This window comes from Erpetoichthys calabaricus, chromosome 11 (genome assembly GCF_900747795.2).
Source record: "Erpetoichthys calabaricus chromosome 11, fErpCal1.3, whole genome shotgun sequence".
Lineage (NCBI taxonomy): Eukaryota > Metazoa > Chordata > Cladistia > Polypteriformes > Polypteridae > Erpetoichthys > Erpetoichthys calabaricus.
The window spans coordinates 57,369,903-57,393,603 of NC_041404.2; the positions used below are offsets into that span (position 1 = coordinate 57,369,903).

The 23,701-nt window shown below is 41.6% G+C and overlaps 1 protein-coding gene across 1 annotated transcript in view; it reads right to left on the reverse strand.

The window, feature by feature from the left end:
* adamts2a (ADAM metallopeptidase with thrombospondin type 1 motif, 2a) overlaps positions 1-23,701 on the reverse strand; it is a 590,393-nt gene that overhangs the window by 40,828 nt on the left and 525,864 nt on the right. Inside the window, exons 13-15 of the mRNA XM_051934206.1 lie at positions 17,792-17,925; positions 12,326-12,449; positions 2,486-2,566 (exon numbers count right to left, since the gene is read on the reverse strand). Coding sequence (XP_051790166.1) covers positions 2,486-2,566; positions 12,326-12,449; positions 17,792-17,925 — 339 coding nt within the window. The remainder of the gene's footprint in view (positions 1-2,485; positions 2,567-12,325; positions 12,450-17,791; positions 17,926-23,701) is intronic.

A 23,701-nucleotide genomic window follows, 5' to 3' on the forward strand; every position in this document is an offset into this window, starting at 1 on the left:
AGATATGATAGATAGATAGATAGATAGATAGATAGATAGATAGATAGATAGATAGATAGATATGAAAGGCACAATATAATAGATAGATAGATAGATAGATAGATAGATAGATAGATAGATAGATAGATAGATAGATAGATAGATAGATAGATAGATAGATATGAAAGGCATGATAGATAGATATGAAAGGCACTATATAATAGATAGATAGATAGATAGATAGATAGATATGAAAGGCAAAATATAATAGATAGATAGATAGATATGAAAGGCACTAATAGATAGATAGATAGATAGATAGATAGATAGATAGATAGATAGATAGATAGATAGATAGATATGAAAGGCACTAATAGATAGATAGATAGATAGATAGATAGATAGATAGATAGATAGATAGATAGATAGATAGATAGATAGATAGATAGATATGAAAGGCACTATATAATAGATAGATAGATATGAAAGGCATGATAGATAGATATGAAAGGCACTATATAATAGATAGATAGATAGATATGAAAGGCACAATATAATAGATAGATAGATAGATAGATAGATAGATAGATAGATAGATAGATAGATAGATAGATAGATAGATAGATAGATAGATAGATATGAAAGGCACAATATAATAGATAGATAGATAGATATGAAAGGCACGATAGATAGATAGATAGATAGATAGATAGATAGATAGATAGATAGATAGATAGATAGATAGATATGAAAGGCACTAATAGATAGATAGATAGATAGATAGATAGATAGATATGAAAGGCACAATATAATAGATAGATAGATAGATATGAAAGGCACGATAGATAGATAGATAGATAGATAGATAGATAGATAGATAGATAGATAGATAGATAGATAGATAGATAGATAGATAGATAGATATGAAAGGCATGATAGATAGATATGAAAGGCACTATATAATAGATAGATAGATATGAAAGGCACGATAGATAGATAGATAGATATGAAAGGCACTATATAATAGATAGATAGATATGAAAGGCATGATAGATAGATATGAAAGGCACTATATAATAGATAGATAGATAGATATGAAAGGCACAATATAATAGATAGATAGATAGATATGAAAGGCACGATAGATAGATAGATAGATAGATAGATAGATAGATAGATAGATAGATAGATAGATAGATAGATAGATAGATAGATAGATAGATATGAAAGGCACTAATAGATAGATAGATAGATAGATAGATAGATAGATAGATAGATAGATAGATAGATAGATAGATATGAAAGGCACAATATAATAGATAGATAGATAGATATGAAAGGCACGATAGATAGATAGATAGATAGATAGATAGATAGATAGATAGATAGATAGATAGATAGATAGATAGATATGAAAGGCATGATAGATAGATATGAAAGGCACTATATAATAGATAGATAGATATGAAAGGCACGATAGATAGATAGATAGATATGAAAGGCACTATATAATAGGTAGATAGATAGATAGATATGAAAGGCACTATATAATAGATAGATAGATATGAAAGGCATGATAGATAGATATGAAAGGCACTATATAACAGATAGATAGATAGATATGAAAGGCACAATATAATAGATAGATAGATAGATAGATAGATAGATAGATAGATAGATAGATAGATAGATAGATAGATAGATAGATATGAAAGGCACTATATAATAGATAGATAGATAGATATGAAAGGCACGATAGATAGATAGATAGATAGATAGATAGATAGATAGATAGATAGATAGATAGATAGATAGATAGATAGATATGAAAGGCACTATATAATAGATAGATAGATATGAAAGGCATGATAGATAGATATGAAAGGCACTATATAATAGATAGATAGATAGATATAAAGGCACAATAGATAGATAGATATGAAAGGCACTAATAGATAGATAGGTAGATAGATATGAAAGGCACAATATAATAGATAGATAGATAGATAGATAGATAGATAGATAGATAGATAGATAGATAGATAGATAGATAGATAGATAGATAGATAGATAGATAGATAGATAGATAGATAGATAGATAGATAGATAGAATTAATCCCAAGGGGAAATTCACGTATAACCCACAACCATAGGGTTTGAAGCCTAAAGCCTTAACCACTGTGCCACATTTCTTTATGGAAGTCTATGCCACAATCAAGGGCTCCATCCTGGGCACAAAACTGTAGTCATGTCTGTCCAGTTCAGACATTTGCTGGACTCATCCGTTCAAAATCACTTTACAAAGTTGTCAAGAGCCGTCTAGCTGCTTTCTAGGTCACCTGTACTTTTTTTTAGCACTTTAGTTCACACTTAGCCACAATGCAGGAAATGGTATTGTTTCAAACTCGAAAACCTTTTAATTAATTTGTTTTCATTCATCAGCATTCGAATGGCACTGATTACATAAGTCCAACAATGCCTGAATTATGGAGCATTCCTCACTTACCCAGCGTGTGCGGAGAAGCGTCCATTTCTTGAATAGACAGATGTCTCGCTCCTGCAGGAATTTCAAACATCTTCAGGAAGCCTGGGTGATCAAAACATGAGAAACAATCGTTTTTTGTATTTGCTTAATGATAAAAAAAAAATAAAAGATACCAAAACAAAGAGAGCTCCAAGGCTCTGGCGGCATCCTGAAGGCTTTGATTTAGTTGCATTTACACAAGCAATAATTCTGAATATTGAATAATTCTGTTTCATTTTAGAATGTTTTGTGTGTGTTCTGTCTATTGTCTATTCATTTTAATGTCATTTTATTATATTATTCTTTTAATTTTCCCGTATGTGCAAGTGATGTCACTGCAGCGCCATCTTATGGTGTTTTCAGATGGCCTTGCTGTTTATAGTGACTAGTGCTGATCGGTGAAATTCGCCAAAGAGCTTTTCGTGATGAATATGTTGTGTTCACCGGTGACCTTGTCCACCAAATATTTCCTTGGAAAGTCGTTTTACAGCCAGCTTAGGCAAATATTTTTTTTCCCAGGCACCCCATGATCCTCTGTGAGGCCAGCGTGTCATCACAGAACTTTCAGACATGCCTGCTGTAAGATTGTTGCAGACGTGGCCATCTTTGGGCCGCAAGCCCAAAGAGAAATGCCATTTGGTCAACTCGGATGCACCTCCCTCAAAGCCCCCCCCCACTCCACTGAAGTGCTTGACGGTTCTTACTCATATTTTTGTCTCCAGTACTCACTTCTTCATTTCGCAGTCTTTTCAACCCCCCAGGTCTCTCTGATTGCTGTATGTGGGTCATCAGTAAACTTAAAAAGGAAAAACTGAGCTCAAAGCCACGCAGGCTGAGAAGCACTGCCAGATTTCCATCCTACATGTGTTTAAAAAACAATCACAAGAATACTTCAAGTATTACAAGTACTGCCACTGGATTTATAAAACTGATCCCTGTAAGCTGGCAGCACCACATGGCTAATTATACATGAAAATCAGCCCTGTGCCCAGGAATGATCTCAAAACATGCCATGAAAACCCAGGAATCACTGGGAAATCTTAAAAACAGAAGACATCTTACTTTTTACAAGGCGTTTCTTATTACTTGATGGAAGAAGAAAGTGCAACGCATTTTGAGCTACATTGTTTGTATGAAAATGCAGTACAGAAATAAATGTTGTTGTTGTCACACAGATACGTGGGAAACAAAAAAGACATTTCCGCTCTGCTCAGAGCTGCAACTTCAAATAATGGAGCGAGCCAATCCCATGCCTGCTTCATGACACGGCCAATGTATGACCCAAGATTGGAACTCTGTGAGCGCAATGATTCGTATTTGATTTACTTACTGCTAGTTTGTGGCCATTCATTGGTGGCATTCCTACCGTCTGTTGTCTTTTGTTGTTTGAGGCACGTTGGTTAGAACGGCTGCCTCACAGCTCTGATCACATATTTGGCCACAATAATTGGCCCAGAATAGCTGTCAGACTTCTCCTGAGCCCACTGGGACACTTAAAAGACCACTGCCCCACCCAAAACTTGTTCAGTTCCTCCTTCCCCGTTGGCGTCAATGAATTTTGCCGAGTTCGGTGACGTTCGCAAACTTTTTCATGATTTCACCAAAGTGAAGCGAACTTTATTATTAGTGACGCTATTCATGGTTGGTCACGTGATCGGACATTTTCAGAAAGACTCGCGGTTGCTAAATTTGTGCAAAAAATTGTAAAGTGAATGGACATGTGGTTGTTAAATATGTGCAAAAAATCCTAAAATTAATATAGTTGTGGATTCTAAATATGCACAAAAAAAATCCTAAAGTGAACACCAACTTGTTTGCTAGATATGCTCAAAAAATTTAAAATGAACAGACTTGTGTTTGCTACATAAGCACAAAAAATCCCAAAGTGAGCAGACTTGCGGTAGTTAATTATGCGGCAAAAAATCCTAAAATGAACAGACTTGTGTTTCCTAAATAAGGTGATTGCTAAATATGAACAAAGAAATCTTAAAGTGAAAAATGTTGCGGCTGCGCGAAAAAAAAATCTCGAAGTGAACAGACTTGCGTTGCTTAAATATTCACAAAGAATCCCGAAATGAACAGACTAACGGTAGTTAAATATGCTGCAACAAATCCCAAAATGGACAGTGTTGTGTTTCCTAAATAATGTGATTGCTAAATATGAACAAAGAAATTTTAAAGTGAAAAGTGTTGTGGCTGCGCGAAAAAAAAAATCTCGAAGTGAACAGACTTGCGTTGCCTAAATATTCACAAAGAATCCCGAAATGAATGGACTAATGGTAGTTAAATATTCGACCAAATAATCCTAAAATGAACAGACTTGTATTTCCTAAATAATGTGATTGCTAAATATGAACAAAGAAATCTTAAAATGAAAAGTGTTGTGGCTGCGCGAAAAAAAAATCTCGAAGTGAACAGACTTGCGTTGCCTAAATATTCACGAAGAATCAAAAATCCTAAAATGAACAGAATTGCATCTCCTAGTTTTTCAAATCCCATCATAACTAAAGTAGCACATTAAATGCTTTGTTTTGTATTTGATCTTCTATGTGCTCTATGTGCCTGAATCACTACGTGCTCTTCCTCCGACAGGACACAGAATCCATTACATTCGTAATATTAAAATACTGAGATGTATATGTGATATCATTTTCATGATGATATGAGTTAAAGCATGTTATTAAACATGGGAACACGGTGGCGCAGTGATTGTTCATGTCTCACGCAAGATGCCTGCTGCACGGTGTGCGACCTTCGATGAAATGCTTTATTACAGCAGTACTGTCTCTTTCAAACTTACTAACCCCCAATTCCTGTCCTTACTTTTCTTTCTCCAAATACCCAATCGCCACACAATCAGCTCTGTAATAGACGTTAAGCCATCTGTAAGCTTAGAACGCCGATGCTTCAAAACGTTTAAGGAACATTGAAATATCTTCGTAATGTTTAATTATTCTATCCATCTATCCTTCCAGTGTCGTGCCAGCCACAGCATGAAAACAGCGCGAGGCAGGAACAAACCGTGAACGAAGCTCAAGTTTCTTGCTAGCGCTGCGGCACGGTGTAGTTAAAGTTAAAGTTTTATCTGTATAATATAATAAATATATTTTGCTGCATTTCATCTTAAAAATGATATTGTCATCATATGTAAATATGCGCTTTATAAAGTGGCTCAGGTTGTGCAATATTAGAACTGTATCATAAGTACAATTACCTCACGGTAACTTGCAAGTACAAACAGTTCTACAAGGAGCACTTGATGGACTGATTGAGTGCATTTAGAGTTCTTGGGATGAAACTGTTTGTGAACCGCGAGGTCCGTACAGGAAAGGCTCTGAAGTGTTTGCCGTGTGAGAGCAGTTCAAACAGACTGTGTGCATGGCTGAGGCAGCGCGTGCTTGATGCTGTATCCTGATAATTCTCTTTCCGATCAGCTGCTGTAGATCTGTGATTCACACTCAGATACAGTGATATAAATACTCCGAGTGGTGCAGTGAGAGTAATATGGAAAAAGATGATCTGCTGTGGCAACACCTAACGGGAGCAGCTGACAGAAGAAGAAGAAGAAGGTGCAGTGAGAGTAACAATGCTAAAGCAGTTATGGTATTTAGATAGATAGATAGATAGATAGATAGATAGATAGATAGATAGATAGATAGATAGATAGATAGATAGATAGATAGATAGATAGATAGATAGATAGATAGATAGATAGATAGATAGATAGATACCTTATTAATCCCAAGTAAAAATTCACAATTTAGAATAGTTTGACCATTCTGTGGACCATTATATTGCTGCAGGTTAATTACAATCAGATGCATTAAACTGTTCCGTGCCTCTATTGTAGAGGCGGCTGACCGGAGCTGTGGCCGTAAGGTGGTCGGTGCCTGTCGTGGCGGCAATCCCCGATTGGTGGACACCGGTGGTGAAGGATGCCGTCAAGCTGAAGAAGGAGTCCTACGGGACCCTTTTGTCCTGTGGGACCCTGGAGGCAGCTGATAGGTACCGGCAGGCCAAACGGAATGCGGCTTTGGTGGTTGCTGAGGCAAAAACTCGGGCGTGGGAGGAGTTTGGGGAGGCCATGGAGAACGACTTTCGGACGGCTTCGAGGAGATTCTGGTCCACCATCCGGCGTCTCAGGAAGGGGAAGCACTGCAGTGTCAACACTGTATATGGTGGGAATGGTGCGCTGCTGACCTCGACTCAGGACGTTATGGGTCGGTGGGGGGAGTACTTCGAAGACCTCCTCAATCCCATTAACATGCCTTCCAATGAGGAAGCAGAGCCTGGGGACTAAGAGGTGGGCTCCCCCATCTCTGGGACTGAGGTCACCGAGGTGGTCAAAAAACTCCTTGGTGGCAGGGCCCCGGGGGTGGATGAGATATGCCCAGAATTCCTCAAGGCTCTGGATGTTGTAGGACTGTCTTGGTTGACACGCCTCTGCAGCATCGCATGGACATCAGGGACAGTGCCTCTGGATTGGCAGACCGGGGTGGTGGTCCCCCTCTTTAAGAAGGGGGACCGGAGGGTGTGTTCCAACTACAGAGGGATCACACTCCTCAGCCTCCCTGGAAAAGTCTATTCAGGGGTCCTGGAGAGGAGGGTCCATCGGATAGTCGAGCCTCGGATTCAGGAGGAACAGTGTGGTTTTCGTCCTGGTCGTGGAACAGTGGACCAGCTCTATACCCTTAGCAGGGTCCTGGAGGGTGCATGGGAGTTTGCCCAACCAGTCTACATGTGTTTTGTGGACTTGGAAAAGGCATTCAACCGTGTCCCTCGGGGAATCCTGTGGGGGGTACTCCGAGAGTATGGGGTACCGGACCCCCTGATAAGGGCTGTTCGGTCCCTGTACGATCGGTGCCAGAGCTTGGTCCGCATTGCCGGCAGTAAGTCGAACCCGTTTCCAGTGAGAGTTGGACTCCGCCAGGGCTGCCCTTTGTCACCGATTCTGTTCATAACTTTTATGGACAGAGTTTCTAGGTGCAGCCAGGGTGTTGAGGGGGTCCGGTTTGGTGGGCTCATGATTGGGTCACTGCTTTTTGCAGATGATGTTGTCCTGTTTGCTTCATCAGGCCCTGATCTTCAGCTCTCTCTGGATCGGTTCGCAGCTGAGTGTGAAGTGGCTGGGATGAGAATCAGCACCTCCAAATCCGAGACCATGGTCCTCAGCCGGAAAAGGGTGGAGTGCCCTCTCAGGGTTGGTAGCGAGATCCTGCCCCAAGTGGAGGAGTTCAAGTATCTTGGGGTCTTGTTCACGAGTGAGGGAAGAATGGAGCGTGAGATCGACAGGCGGATTGGTGCGGCATCCGCAGTAATGCGGGCGCTGCATCGGTCTGTCGTGGTGAAAAAGGAGCTGAGCCATAAGGCAAAGCTCTCAATTTACCAGTCGATCTATGTTCCTACCCTCACCTATGGTCATGAGCTATGGGTAGTGACCGAAAGAACGAGATCGCGAATACAAGCGGCTGAAATGAGTTTCCTCCTCAGGGTGTCTGGGCTCTCCCTTAAAGATAGGGTGAGAAGCTCAGTCATCCGGGAGGGACTCAGAGTAGAGCCGCTGCTCCTCCGCATCGAGAGGAGTCAGATGAGGTGGCTCGGGCATCTGATCAGGATGCCTCCTGGATGCCTCCCTGGTGAGGTGTTCTGGGCACGTCCAACCGGGAGGAGGCCCCAGGGAAGACCCAGGACACGCTGGAGGGACTATGTCTCTCGACTGGCCTGGGAACGCCTTGGGATTCTCCCGGAAGAGCTGGAAGAAGTGGCCGGGGAGAGGGAAGTCTGGGCATCTCTGCTCAAGCTGCTGCCCCCGCGACCCGACCTCGGATAAGCGGGAGACAATGGATGGATGGATGGATGGATGCATTAAACTAATAAACAATATGCGGTTAATTCCAGTGTATTTATAAAGCCGTGTCAGGGATGTGGATCTAAAAAAGAAAGGGTAACCACACAGGAACAGTAGCACTGCTTTGATGCTGGGTGCCGCTAGTCTGCAAAACCAAGCAGAGAACTTGCGTACGCCAGGGTATGAGCTACCGTGGCTTTACACCAAGTTTAGGTTTTATACATCGCAATTTGAACGTGGAAACGTTCGTACGCAACATTTCTGTGCATACGCACCATTTATACATGAGGCCCCAGGAGACTACAAAGTATGACTTTTAAATCCTTAAGGTAGTAAATGAAAAAGTTTCAAAAGAAATTTAGAGGAAGCCAGAGGGGAAAAAAATATAACAAAATCCTAACACAAAGGTTGGAAACTTCTGCAGTTTTTCAATAGTTTCATGAAACGAGTGGACATTTAACACCAAATGGGACACATTTACATCCAGAAGGTGGAGACACTGCTGCAGGCAGAAAGCTTCGCAAGAGGAGATGCCAGTTCAGCAGTGGATACACATGGCACACTCCGGACACTTCACTCTGGCCTGTGGGAGACACACGAGTAGGTAAAATACTCACAGGGGCCCAAAGTACAGCGAGCGCCGTGGGGTGATGACCGCTGCTCATAATACTTCAAATGAGCGCGGGCATCACTACCCAAAGCTGCATTGGCTCACAGATCTGCCACTTTAGGTGGCTGATTTTATGGATCATCCCCATTTCTGTCACCCTGCCTAAACACAGCCAATGGAACAATTCAACAAAAAAGTAAACTGAGGACATGCAGATTCCTCTTTTGAGACATCTGGGAAAGTTTAAAAACTGGCATCATTAAATTGTTTTATAGACATCTAATAAAGTTACTAAAATACAGTAAATCTCTTCTGCTCCATTCCAGGCATTGCAGAGTCTCTTTTGGGAACTCGAGTCTGAAGTTCAGCAAAAACAGGTTTTTATATAAATCCATTTTATATTGCAGTGACACGGGGTGGCCTACAGGATCTGGGAACGTAGCACGAGCCGAGACTTGTGCCAAATGTAGAAAGCCCCACAGAATCCCTGCTCATATATTTATACGCGAAAAATGTTCATTTTATAACTATAAAAATTTCATTATTTAATACTATTACATTTTATTTATATAGCGCCTTTCCCATGCTAAAGGGGAATTTAATTTTTGCTTAAAAAAATCAAACCTTTCTAGAGGGCCGCTGCGGAGATTTGCATGAGTATCAAATGGCAGGCAGTCATTAAAAGTGGCACTGTACCAAAAATAATCAAAAATGGAATGCATTCGACCAGCGGAATTAAAAGAGTTTAGCAGCTCTGCACTCAGCTCTCTAAGTGCTTCCAAGTTTAGAAAAGACATCCCCGGTAAACTGTCAGGACATGATGTTTACTATGAAAGGCGCTACATCAATGTAGCATTAACTGAGTAATTGTAATTTCTACAGATATTCTAACAGCTGGCGCATGGGCAGCTTAAGTGTCTCGCTCAGGGTCACACTGTGTGGCAGGGACAGGAATTGGCCTGGACACCACTTGGTTTAGAGTCCACTGCCTTAGCCACTACACCAATGTGTGGCCTAATGACAAATTTTTGAAAATTTAAAATGAGCTCCCCATTTTGGGGGGCTTTCTCGGCTATAGCCTGCAAAAAGTAATTGGGAACTCGGGGTATCTAGAGTGAGCCTCTTCTGAGCACACCAGAGGAGGTCCAAGATTGCTTTTGGGGTTAGTTTTGGGGGCCTCAATACCCTTCTGCCATGTTTGTGACTCCCAATCATAACGGTTTCTATTTCTAATGTCAGTAGGTAGGCAGTTTGGAACCCAAGTAGTCTGAAAGTCAAAATAAAGTCACGTGCAAGACACTATACCAGCCAGTGTTCACAATGTACAAATCTGTAAATGATTATAATTTGAACAATCTATCTATCTATCTATATTATATAGTGCCTTTCATTTCTATCTATCTATCTATCTATCTATCTATCTATCTATCTATCTATCTATCTATCTATCTATCTATCTATCTATCTATCTATCTATCTATCTATCTATTATATAGTGCCTTTCATATCTATCTATCTATCTATCTATCTATCTATCTATCTATCTATCTATCTATCTATCTATCTATCTATCTATCTATCTATCTATTATATAGTGCCTTTCATTTCTATCTATCTATCTATCTATCTATCTATCTATCTATCTATCTATCTATCTATCTATCTATCTATCTATCTATCTATCTATCTATCTATCTATCTATCTATCTATTTTATATAGTGCCTTTATTTCTATCTATCTATCTATCTATCTATCTATCTATCTATCTATCTATCTATCTATCTATCTATCTATCTATCTATTATATAGTGCCTTTCATTTCTATCTATCTATCTATCTATCTATCTATCTATCTATCTATCTATCTATCTATCTATCTATCTATCTATCTATCTATCTATCTATCTATCTATCTATCTATCTATCTATCTATTTTATATAGTGCCTGTATTTCTATCTATCTATCTATCTATCTATCTATCTATCTATCTATCTATCTATCTATCTATCTATCTATCTATCTATCTATCTATCTATCTATCTATCTATCTATCTATTTTATATAGTGCCTTTCATTTCTATCTATCTATCTATCTATCTATCTATCTATCTATCTATCTATCTATCTATCTATCTATCTATCTATCTATCTATCTATCTATCTATCTATTATATAGTGCCTTTCATTTCTATCTATCTATCTATCTATCTATCTATCTATCTATCTATCTATCTATCTATCTATCTATCTATCTATCTATCTATCTATCTATCTATCTATCTATCTATCTATCTATCTATCTATCTATCTAGTAGTCCCAGTTGTGATCCAGGGTCTTCTCATCCAACATCAGCACCTGGCCTCACAAATGCTCTTTTGGATAGCTATAACAATATACGACATTTTTCCCTTTTATTAACTAATAGCTAAGCTGCCCCAATGTCTCATCCAGACCCTTCTTGAAGGTTGGTCCAGGTTTCTACCTCGGTATTTTATTCCAGAGTCCCACAACTCTTTGTGTAAAAAAGTGCTTGCTGGCTTCAGTCTTAAATGCTCTTCCATGGGCATTGGGTGCAAATTCCCACAGGAACATTCCAAAATCCAGTGGAAAACCTTCCCAGAAGGGGGAAACTAAATACTAACGTCCCTGGTTTTGTAATGGGATGTACAAACAATTCAAGTAGGTGTGATGCTCAGGTGTCTTACAAATGTTGGCCTGTAGATTTTGAACATAGACTTTGCACTTTCTCTCCAAAACTGTTTTTCTGTGTCTGCTACTCCAATGTCAAAGCTGCCCACGTGTGGTTGACTGGCTACTCTGTGACTGTGGTTGATTGTGAGTGTGCCTGGTTTCCCATCCAAGATTGGTTGCTGCCTCGTCCCGGATGTTGCTAGGAACGGCTGCACCCTCTGTATCATCATCATATTATTATTATTAACACTAATACTAATACTAATAATAATTTTTATATTTAGTTGACACCTTTATCCAAAGTAGCTTACAACATCAGTATACTGTGTGCTACAACCTTTTACAGATATTTATAACAGTAGAAGAAAAGACAAGTTAAGTGGCCTGGTTAGAGTCACACATCTGGGCAGAGCTGAGAACTAATTGAGCATGTTGGTTACTTAAAGTTCAGTGTCACTGTCTCTTTGTCACTGTGTCTACCAAATGACTCCATGGTGGAAAAGGGTGAGCTCTCCAGAAAACGACGGATAGCCTGCTATGTTCCTTTGTGTACCAGCTAAATACGAATGTTGATAACACAGCAAAAAGCAAGACTTGATAACAGAGGACGACCTAAAAATGATCCTCATTCGACCCAATGCCAGTGTGGCATGAAGTACACGATACTTACGCTGACGCTTTGGTGTCCGGTAGAAGGTCCCCTTCACGATTTTGCAGTGTGAGTTATCCCCTCCACAGACGCCGCACTTGTCTTCCTGCTTAGGAGAGCCGATCACCTTGTCGCAGCCAACTTTCTGGTAAAGACACAATTTTTTGGGAAATTTATTATAAGGGCCACTTCAGTAGAATTGTTTTTTTTAAATAGATTTATTACATTTGTTTTACATGAAGGCATTTGCCATGCTTTTTACTTCATTTCATACCAGTCCACAGTCCAATAAAATGCCACTTCTACTTACTTTAACCCCTCCCTGGCCATCGGGCCTTACTTTTATTGTATGTTAATTAGTGTTCCCTTATTTTAATTCTTATTTTTGTCTTTTTTTCTCTTTCTTCATCATGTAAAGCACTTTGAGCTACATTAATTGTATGAAAATGTGCGATAGAAATAAATGTTGTTGTTATTGTTGTTTAACAACTGTCAGGCCTGGGTGTCTGATGATCACCATTCAAGCTCTTCATTGGTGTATGTCCTACCACCCTGGGCCCAAAGGGGGCGCTGCCTCTAACAGTCTTGTCATTTTCTTTCTCCACCGGAAATCCGTCATCAAACACCTGGAGCACTTCTGGGTGGACTATAAAGGGAGCCAGCAGCCAGCGTCGGGAGGAGGAGGAGGAGGAGGACAACGCATGCCAGGAGAAGTGGTGGTGAAGAGAGAAGTGTGCCTTGTGTTTTGGTGATTTGGTTTGTGCTTGTGGGACTGTGCTGTGCCTGTGGGACACGGGGAAGAAGTGTCCCGCAGGTGAAGACAATAAATTGTTTTTGTTTGGTTTTTACTGCGGTGGGCTGGCGCCCTGCCCGGGGTTTGTTTCCTGCCTTGCGCCCTGTGTTGGCTGGGACTGGCTCCAGCAGACCCCCGTGACCCTGTGTAGGATATAGTGGGTTAGATAATGGATGGATGGATGTTTGGTTTCTACGTGTGCCTCCGTGTCTCTCTGTGCCAGGCCGGGCACATATACAGTGCATCCGGAAAGTATTCACTTGATCCACATTTTGTTATGTTACAGCCTTATTCCAAAATGGATTCAATTTATTTTTTTCCTCAGAATTCTACACACAACACCCCATAATGACAACGTGAAAAAAGTTTACTTGAGGTTTTTGCAAATTTATTAAAAATAAAAAAACTGAGAAATCCCATGTCCATAAGTATTCACAGCCTTTGCTCAATACTTTGTCGATGCCCCTTTGGAAGCAATTCCAGCCTCAAGTCTTGTTGAATATGATGCCACAAGCTTGGCACACCTATCCTTGGCCAGTGTCGCCCATTCCTCTTTGCAGCACCTCTCAAGCTCCATCAGGTTGGGTGGGAAGCGTCGGTGCACAGCCATTTTAAGATCTCTCCAGAGATGTTCAATCGGATTCAAGTCTGGGCTCTGGCTGGGCCACTCAAGGACATTCACAGAGTTGTCCTGAAGCCACTCCTTTGATATCTTGGCTGTGTGCTTAGGGTCGTTGTCCTGCTGAAAGATGAACCGTCGCCCTAGTCTGAGGTCAAGAGCGCTCTGGAGCAGGTTTTCATCCAGGATGTCTCTGTACGTTGCTGCAGTCATCTTTCCCTTTATCCTGACTAGTCTCCCAGTCCCTGCCGCTGAAAAACATCCCCACAGCATGATGCTGCCACCACCATGCTTCACTGTAGGGATGGCATTGGCCTGGTGATGAGTGGTGCCTGGTTTCCTCCAAATGTGATGCCTGGCATTCACACCAAAGAGTTCAATCTTTGTCTCCTTAGACCAGAGAAGTTTCTTTCTCATGGTCTGAGAGTCCTTCAGGTGCCTTTTGGCAAACTCCAGGCGGGCTGCCATGTGCCTTTTACTAAGGAGTGGCTTCCGTCTGGCCACTCTACCATACAGGCCTGATTGGTGGATTGCTGCAGAAATGGTTGTCCTTCTGGAAGGTTCTCCTCTCTCCACAGAGGACCTCTGGAGCTCTGACAGAGTGACCATCGGGTTCTTGGTCACCTCCCTGACTAAGGCCCTTCTCCCCTGATCGCTCAGTTTAGATGGCCGGCCAGCTCTAGAAAGAGTCCTGGTGGTTTTGAACTTCTACTTACGGATGATGGAGGCCACTGTGCTCATTGGGACCTTCAAAGCAGCAGAAATTTTTCTGTAAACTTCCCCAGATTTGTGCCTCGAGACAATCCTGTCTCAGAGGTCTACAGACAATTCCTTTGACTTCATGCTTGGTTTGTGCTCTGACATGAACTGTCAACTGTGGGACCTTCTACAGACAGGTGTGTGCCTTTCCAAATCATGTCCAGTCAACTGAATTTACCACAGGTGGACTCCAATGAAGCTGCAGAAACATCTCAAGGATGATCAGGGGAAACAGGATGCACCTGAGCTCAATTTTGAGCTTCACGGCAAAGGCTGTGAATACTTATGTACATGTGCTTTCTCAATTTTGTATTTTTAATAAATTTGCAAAAACCTCAAGTAAACTTTTTTCATGTTGTCATTATGGGGTGTTGTGTGTAGAATTCTGAGGAAAAAAATGAATTTAATCCATTTTGGAATAAGGCTGTAACATAAGAAAATGTGGAAAAAGTGATGCGCTGTGAATACTTTCTGGATGCACTGTAGCTAACATGTCAGTGGACAGAGATTGTTAACATTAACAGAAAGTGTAGTTGGTTTACAAAAAATATTTACTATTTATTCCTTTTCAAAGATATGTTCAGTGCAATACAACTTTTGACAAGCAACTCTGGATATTTTACTAAGTCTAAATGCCCCTTTGGATGGTTGAAAATCTGTTGTCAAAATTATAGTTTAAGTTGTTTGCAAAATTTGTTAAACAAAAGGTTCTATATTTTGACTGCAACTGTCATGCAATGTGATTTCTTCTCTTCATTAGTGTCACCCCCTTGAAAACTATCACTTTATGGGGCAATGCAAAACTGTATTAATACTTGTGTGCACATTAAAATGTTTTTTTGTACAATTCTCATGACAGTGGAATAGGTTCTTCTGCAGTAATTGAAGTGGAAAATGTGCTTAACATCCACTCATGCATGGGGAAAAAAAGTACCGTTGAATACCGTGAAACTGGTATAATTTTGAAAAATACCGTGATATAGAATTTTGGTCATAATGCCCAGCACTAGTCATGGGTATAGAGACAGTATAGGAGGGGGCTCAGCACACAGCCTTGAGGGGTACCAGTGTCCAGTGTGCGAATGGAGGAGAGGTGAGGGCTGAGTCTCACAATCTGCAGCCGGTTGGTAAGAAAGTCTTTTATCCAGACACATGTGAGAGGGGGGAGGCCAAGAGTGAGCAGTTTGGTGATGAGAACAGACCTCCGGGCAAAGCAGTGCACTGGGGTCCCTACCTACACAAGTCACAATATACATAGATTAGCATGGGGAGCCTGGACAACTGCCCTGTGTGCCCATGCATTAAGACGGCCCTGCAAAGTATCAGTACAGTGCTCCTAAGTATTTGCTCATTGCGTAGCAGCGTTTTATTGGCTCCTCATCATACAGTTAGGTCCATAAATATTTGGACAGAGACAACTTTTTTCTCATTTTGGTTCTGTACATTACCACAATGAATTTTAAATGAAACAACTCGGATGCAGTTGAAGTGCAGACTTTCAGCTTTAATTCAGTGGGGTGAACAAAACGATTGCATAAAAATGTGAGGCAACTAAAGCATTTTGAACACAATCCCTTCATTTCAGGGGCTCAAAAGTAATTGGACAATTGACTCAAAGGCTATTTCATGGGCAGGTGTGGTCAAGTCCGTCGTTATGTCATTACCAATTAAGCAGATAAAAGGCCTGGAGTTGATTTGAGGTGTGGTGCTTGCATGTGGAAGATTTTGCTGTGAACAGACAACATGCGGTCAAACGAGCTCTCCATGCAGGAGGAAGAAGCCATCCTTAAGCTGCAAAAACAGAAAAAAAACATCCGAGAAATCGCTACAATATTACGAGTGGCAAAATCTACAGGTTGGTACATCCTGAGAAAGAAAGCAAGCACTGGTAAACTCAGCAACGCAAAAAGACCTGGACGTCCACGGAAGACAACAGTGGTGGATGATCGCAGAATCATTTCCATGGTGAAGAGAAACCCCTTCACAACAGCCAACCAAGTGAACAACACTCTCCAGGGGGTAGACGTCTCGATATCCAAGTCTACCATAAAGAGAAGACTGCATGAAAGTAAATCCAGAGGGTGCACTGCAAGGTGCAAGCCACTCATAAGCCTCAAGAATAGAAAGGCTAGATTGGACTTTGCTAAAGAACATCTAAAAAAGCCAGCACAGTTCTGGAAAAACATTCCTTGGACAGATGAAACCAAGATCAACATCTACCAGAATGATGGCAAGAAAAAAGTATGGAGAAGGCGTGGAACAGCTCATTATCCAAAGCATAGCACATCATCTGTAAAACATGGTGGAGGGAGGCAGTGTGATGGCTTGGGCGTGCATGGCTGCCAGTGGCACTGGGACACGAGTGTTTATTGATGATGTGACACAGGACAGAAGCAGACGAATGAATTCTGAGGTGTTCAGAGACATACTGTCTGCTCAAATCCAGCTAAATACAGCAGTCAAAGTGGTTCATGATACAGATGGACAATGACCCAAAACATACAGCCAAAGCAACCCAGGAGTTTATTAAAGCAAAGAAGTGGAAAATTCTTGAATGGCCAAGTCAGTCACCTGATCTTAACCCAACTGAGCAGGCATTTCACTTGTTGAAGACTAAACTTCAGAGAGAAAGGCCCACAAACAAACAGCAACTGAAAGCCGCTGCAGTAAAGGCCTGGCAGAGCATTCAAAAGGAGGAAACCCAGCATCTGGTGATGTCCAGGAGTTCAAGACTTCAGGCTGTCATTGCCAGCAAAGGGTTTTCAACCAAGTATTAGAAATGAACATTTGATTTCCAGTTATTTAATTTGTCCAATTACTTTTGAGCCCCTGAAATGAAGGGATTGTGTTCAAAAAATGCTTTAGTTGCCTCACATTTTTATGTAATCGTTTTCTTCACCCCACTGAATTAAAGCTAAAAGTCTGCACTTCAACAGAACCAAAATGAGAAAAAAGTTGTATCTGTCCAAATATTTATGGACCTATCTGTATTTAGTTTATTTCTGACCTCTTTTATACATCCCTCTTAGTTTTAATTATGAATACGCCTCCCATTTTTATACATTTGCCCTCCCCAGTACCATTTTGGATGAACAGGGCATGATTACCAAGTACTGTAACAGCAAAAATAAAATCAACCAAAACAGTTCAGGTTACTTGGCTTACAAATATCAGCATATGGCTTTTTATTGCAGCAGTTCCCTTTTTTTTAATCAATTTGTTTCATTTTAATGGCAAAAAAAATGCAGAAAGAAAAATGACCTTGAGGATAATTTTTTTTTGTTTTCGTTTCAGAACGGTGGGAATTTCTACTCACCACGCACTCCCCACGGACGCAGATGCTATAGGGATCTTTGTATGAACAGCGCGTCCCATCGTGAGCCATTCTCTTCATGTACACAACATCCTTGGTCTCTTTGGACTGGCAGTACAGTTGGCACCGCTCCTTGGCTGGTGTACAGAAAAACAAACAAACAAACCGAAAGAACGAGACGTTATTAAACAAAACACACACTGAACAGATTCATTAACTTACTGTGTCACATTCTGTGAATAAAGTCACATATTTCAAGTTAACAGTAGGAGTCGTCACCCATGTGTTTACATCCATCCATTTTCTGAATGTACTTTTTTCCACTACAGGGTTACATGGACCCCCATGACGTCCATAAAACGTCAGAGGAACCCCTTAGGCTGCGGTGGGCTGTCGCCCTGCCTGGGGTTTGTTTCCTGCCTTGCACCCTGTGTTGGATGGGATTGGCTCCGGCAGACCCCCGTGACCCTGTAGTTAGGATATAGCGGTTTGGATAATGGATGGATGGGACCCCTTAGGAAAAGTCAATTAGTTGAGTCTTGGAAGCTAAACCCGGCACCTATGGGCCAAGGGTAACCAAATTTCAAGTCCCAAGTCCTCATGGTTTGGGGGATTTCATGATGAGTGAGTCAGTGGTATTTGGCTTTTATATAGATATACAGTAGTACTAAGTATTTGTCTGTCCTTCTGTGTGTGTATATATTTATCCACTGTCAATTTATCTGCACTTGATTTTACATTGCTGACTTGTTGTGCCTGTTATTTCATCATTTGGGGAAAAAAGGACTATTTGTAAGGAGTACGGCTTGATATTGTCTTGAGAAGCCTCAGGTTAGCCAAGGCAATAATCTTAGTAGTGTAGTTGCCGGTCTGGGTAAAGGGGCCGACCATTATACAAGTGATGCAGGCAGTGAGTGTCCTGGGGAGTCACGTGTAATAATACAGCCATATGAAAAAGTTTGGGACCCCCCTCTTAGCCTGCATAATAATTGACTCTCCTTTCAACAATAAAGATAACAGTGGTATGTCTTTCATTTCCTAGGAACATCTGAGTACTGCGGTGTTTTCCAAACAAAGATTTTTAGTGACGCAGAATTTAGTTGTATGAAATGAAATCAAATGTGAAAAACTGGCTGTGCACAAATGTGTGTCCCCTTGTCATTGTGCTGATTTGAATGCCTGTCACTGCTCAATGCTGATTACTTGGTGTGATGAGCTCATTAAGCCTTGAACTTCATAGACAGGTGTGTCCATCATGAGATATAAAGGTATTTAAGGTGGTCAATTACAAGTTGGGCTTCCTTCCCTTTGACTCTCCTCTGAAGAGTGACAGCATGGGATCCTCAAAGCAACTCTCCAAAGATCTGAAAACAAAGATTGTTGAGTCTCCTGGTTTAAGGGAAGGCTACAAAGAGCCATCTCAGAGGTTTAAACTGTCAGTTTCTGTAACTGTAAGGAATGGAATCAGGAAATGGAAGGCCACAGGCACAGTTGCTATTAAACCCAGCAGGTCTGGCAGGCCAGGAAAAATACAGGAGCGGCATATGGGCAGGATTGTGAGAATCGGGACAGACAACCCACAGATCTGCAAGAACATCTTACTGCAAATGGTGTATCTGTACATCCGTCCATCCATCCAACCTGCTGAATCCGAACACAGGGTCATGGGGGTCTGCTGGAGCCAATCCCAGCCAACACAGGGCACAAGGCAGGAACCAATCCCGGGCAGGGTGCCAACCCACCGCAGGACACACACAAGCACACCCACACACCAAGCACACACTAGGGCCAATTTAGAATCGCCAATCCACCTAACCTGCATGTCTTTGGACTGTGGGAGGAAACCGGAGCGCCCGGAGGAAACCCACGCAGACACGGGGAGAACATGCAAACTCCACGCAGGGAGGACCCGGGAAGCGAACCCAGGTCCCCAGGTCTCCCAACTGCGAGGCAGCAGCGCTACCCACTGAGCCACCGTGCCTCCCTATCTGTACATCATTCTACAATTCAGCGCAATTTGCACAAAGCACATCTGTATGGCAGGGTGATGAGAAAGAAGCCCTTTCTGCACTCACGCCACCAACAGAGTCGCTTGTTGTATGCAAATGCTCATTTAGACAAGCCACATTCATTTTGGAACAAAGTGCTTTGGACTGATGAGACAAAAATGGAGTTATTTGGTCAGAACAAAAAGCGCATTGCATGGCAGAAGAAGAACATCACATTCAAGAAAAACACCTGCTACCTACTGTCACATTTGGTGGAGGTTCCATCATGCTGTGGGGCTGTGTGGCTAGTTCAGGGACTAGGGCCCTTGGTAAAGTCGAGGGTCAGATGAATTCAACCCAATATCAACAAATTCTTCAGGATAATGTTCAGGCATCAGTCACAAAGTTGAAGTTACGCAGGGGTTGGATATTCCAACAAGACAATGACCCAAAACACAGTTGGAAATCTACAAAGGCATTCATGCAGAGGGAGAAGTACAATGTTCTGGAATGGCCGTCACAGTCCCCTGACTTGGGAAAATCTATGGGATGATTTGAAGCAGGCTGTCCATCAAATTGAACTGAACTGGAGAGATTTTGTATGAAGAATGGTGAACAATACCTCCATCCAGAATCAGACACTCATCAGAGGCTATAGGAGGACAGCGTCTAGAGTAGGGATGGGAATCGAAAACCGGTTCTTGCTGAGAACCGGTTCCCACTGTTTCAATTCCTTAGAATTGTTTGCCATTTTTGCAAACGATTCCCCTATCGATTCCAGTTGCCTTGAATGACGTCACCACGTTGCGTAGCATCATTTACCCAGCAGGAAACATGGCGCCTAAGCGGCACAAATGCTCAAAAGTTTGGTTATACTTTACGAGAAAGGATGACAACAGGGCAACTTGCAATACTTGCAAAGTAGATATTTCATCAAAGGGAGGAAACACTATGAATATGCAAAAGCATTTGCTCACAAAACACGCGATAACCTTAAATGAATGTCATGTTTTTGATCCGCTCCGGACTAGTGAATCTCAACCCAGCAGCAGCGGTAACGTTTGCACGTCCTCTCCCGTTAATACGGCAGGTAACTAATCAACTAACATTGCACATTATGTTAGCGTGATTTGCCTTATTGCAAATCCTGCTATTACTGTGCATTGCATTTAGATGACCATGACGAGAGAGACAGAGTCTGGCTGTCTCAGATGCTGGCAGTTCTCGCTGCAGTCTACCGGTAGCTTCTCCTTTCACAGAGGCGGGGAAAAGTAAAATGACACAGGCCAGGATAGACGAATGTCACCAAGCAGTGACTAAGTTTGTGGTAAAAGGCTTGCACCCATTTGCCACAGTAGATGCCCCCGATTTTCGGTAAGTGAATGTGTTTAATTGTAGGCTAAGTCTGGGAATGTCAAAGTTGCATGTTCTCCTCTTACCAGATGTTTCATCCGTTTCCATTTCTGAGCTGAAACATGTGTTGAAGGCAGCCGTCACTGCAGATGGATGGACAAGTTTTAGTCAAGATCATTAACTCACAGTAACGCTGCATTATGTCAGGAATGGCCAGGCTCAAGAAAAAGTCCTCAAAACCAAACCAGTGTACCAGGCACAGACAGGGACAGCTGTAGCAGAGGAGATTGATGAGATCTTGGAGGAGTATGGTATCAAAGACAAGGTTGTGGCAGCCACTGTTGATAATGCGGCCAACATGGATGTAGCTGTCAAAATAGTTGATGGTTGCAGAATTGCACAGTGCACAGTTCCATTGGACTTGAGTTAATTGTATTTGTTGCTGGCTGATGTAGTTTTATTTTTGAGTGCTCAGCTCATATATACTTTTAAAAAGGAGAGTGTAAATGTTACTGGACATTCTTGTGTAACTGCCAAAGAATAATTTATGTTATACTTTGTTATTGCTACAGAAGAATATTTATTTTATTATTATTTTACATTTACACATTTTTTTCTGGGAACCCCGTGGCACCCCATCGAGGAGCCGTAGGCTGTGGATCTCTTAAGATCTCACTGTTGGGTTTGTAAGGTCATGCTACTCCTACATTTCTATCTTGTTCAAAGATAAGATATAAAACAAAGTTCTAAGCTAATCGACCTGTGTGTTCTCCTTTTTTAAAAATAAGAATCGATAGGAGAATCGATAAAGAATCGAATTGTTAAACAGAATCGAAAATGGAATCGGAATCGTGAAAATCTTATCAATTCCCATCCCTAGTCTAGAGGCTGTTAGATTAGCAAAAGGAGGCTCAGCTAAGTATTGATGTCATATCTCTGTTGGGGTGCCCACATTTATGCACCTGTCTAATTTTGTTATGATGCATATTGCATATTTTCTGTTAATCCAATAAACTTAACGTCCCTGCTGAAATCCTACTGTGTCCATAAGGCATGTCAGATATTAATAGGAAGTTGCTACTTTGAAAGCTCAGCCAATGAGAAAGAAAAATCCAAAGAATTAAGAGGGGTTCCCAAACTTTTTCATATGACTGTAACTGTATATCATCTGCATAGCAGTAGAAGTTATTACATTGCCAGCAACTTAGTCCAAGCAATCTGTGACCCACCCTGAAGTTTGTGTTTGGGGTGGGCTTGTGTGTACGTGAGAACTGACAACCAATGATCACTCAGCCCGCAGTACCGTTTACAGTGCTGTATTTAAAGCAACTGTGAGGAGTAAGGAACACTGGTGTGTTGGACCTTGCAAACAGCAGAGAGGCTCGTCTTGTCTGACATGACAGAACGGAACAACAATTAAACAATAAGGGTATTACAGCTGAAGTTGGCGAAACCTGTAAAGACTTTGCATGGGCTCGGTCAATCAGCACGTTATCGTGTAACACAGCTACGATTTTCTGATCGTTCTTTGCACTATTACCTTATCTCTCTGCGTTCTCTCCTATTTATTTTCTCCTCTCAAAGACTCTGCCTGCACTCTTTCACCTTCTTGATTTTGTACAATGTAGCACAAACAATCCCGGGACTTGTGGCATTCAGCACATCGTGTATCTGTGTGACACGTGTGAGCCACCAAGGTGCGCACAGCCGCCCTAACCCGACATAGAAAGGCAGAGACAAGAGTTTGCCACACAACGCTCGTTTTATTTATAGTCGGGGAGCGCTTTCTCTAGCTCCCCACAGCACAATACAGTCCAAAGTGTCAATATATAGCACAGTCCTTTTCCTTTCCTTCTTCTTCTTCTTCCTCTCCTGGCAAGTTTTGTCCACTTCCTCCCGACACTGGCTCTCCAAATTGAGTGAGGTGAGGTGGCTCCTTTATTCAGCACCTGGGAGTGCTCCTGGTGGTTCATCATGATTATCTAGAATCACTCCCAGGTCCAGTACAGGGCTCTGAAGTTCCCCCTGGCGGCCCACACAGAACTCCAGTTCCCAGCATGCCCTGCGGGAATCCGTGGTGCCACAGCTGCCCACTAGGGCTGCCCTCTAGCGTCCCAGGGGAGGTACTGCCTCGGAGATGCTCTCTCCCCCAGTCCTTCTAATCCATTGGCTGCTGTCAATCACGCATTAGGCTCCACCCATTTTCAAGGCAGTAAATTATAGGCTACAATCCTATAATATTTCCGTGAGATGATGTCGCAATTTCAAATTTAAAAAACACTCTTATGTTTAATTATTTCTGTGAGATGATGCCAGGGTCGTGACGTTTCAACAGTCATTGATGCATCTGCCACTGGGGGTCTGCCACTGGAGGTCTGCAGCCAGTCTTGATTTTTGATTAAAATTTGTAGCAGCACTTGGCAGTCATTTCTTACACGTGTGTGTTATGAAAATATTACGTCACCAAACGTAACAAGACAAGTTTTAAACTTTAACACCGTGTGATGGACATATTACCGTAAATGTATTAAACTGTGATATTGTACACGTAAAATAGTAGAGTATACAGTAT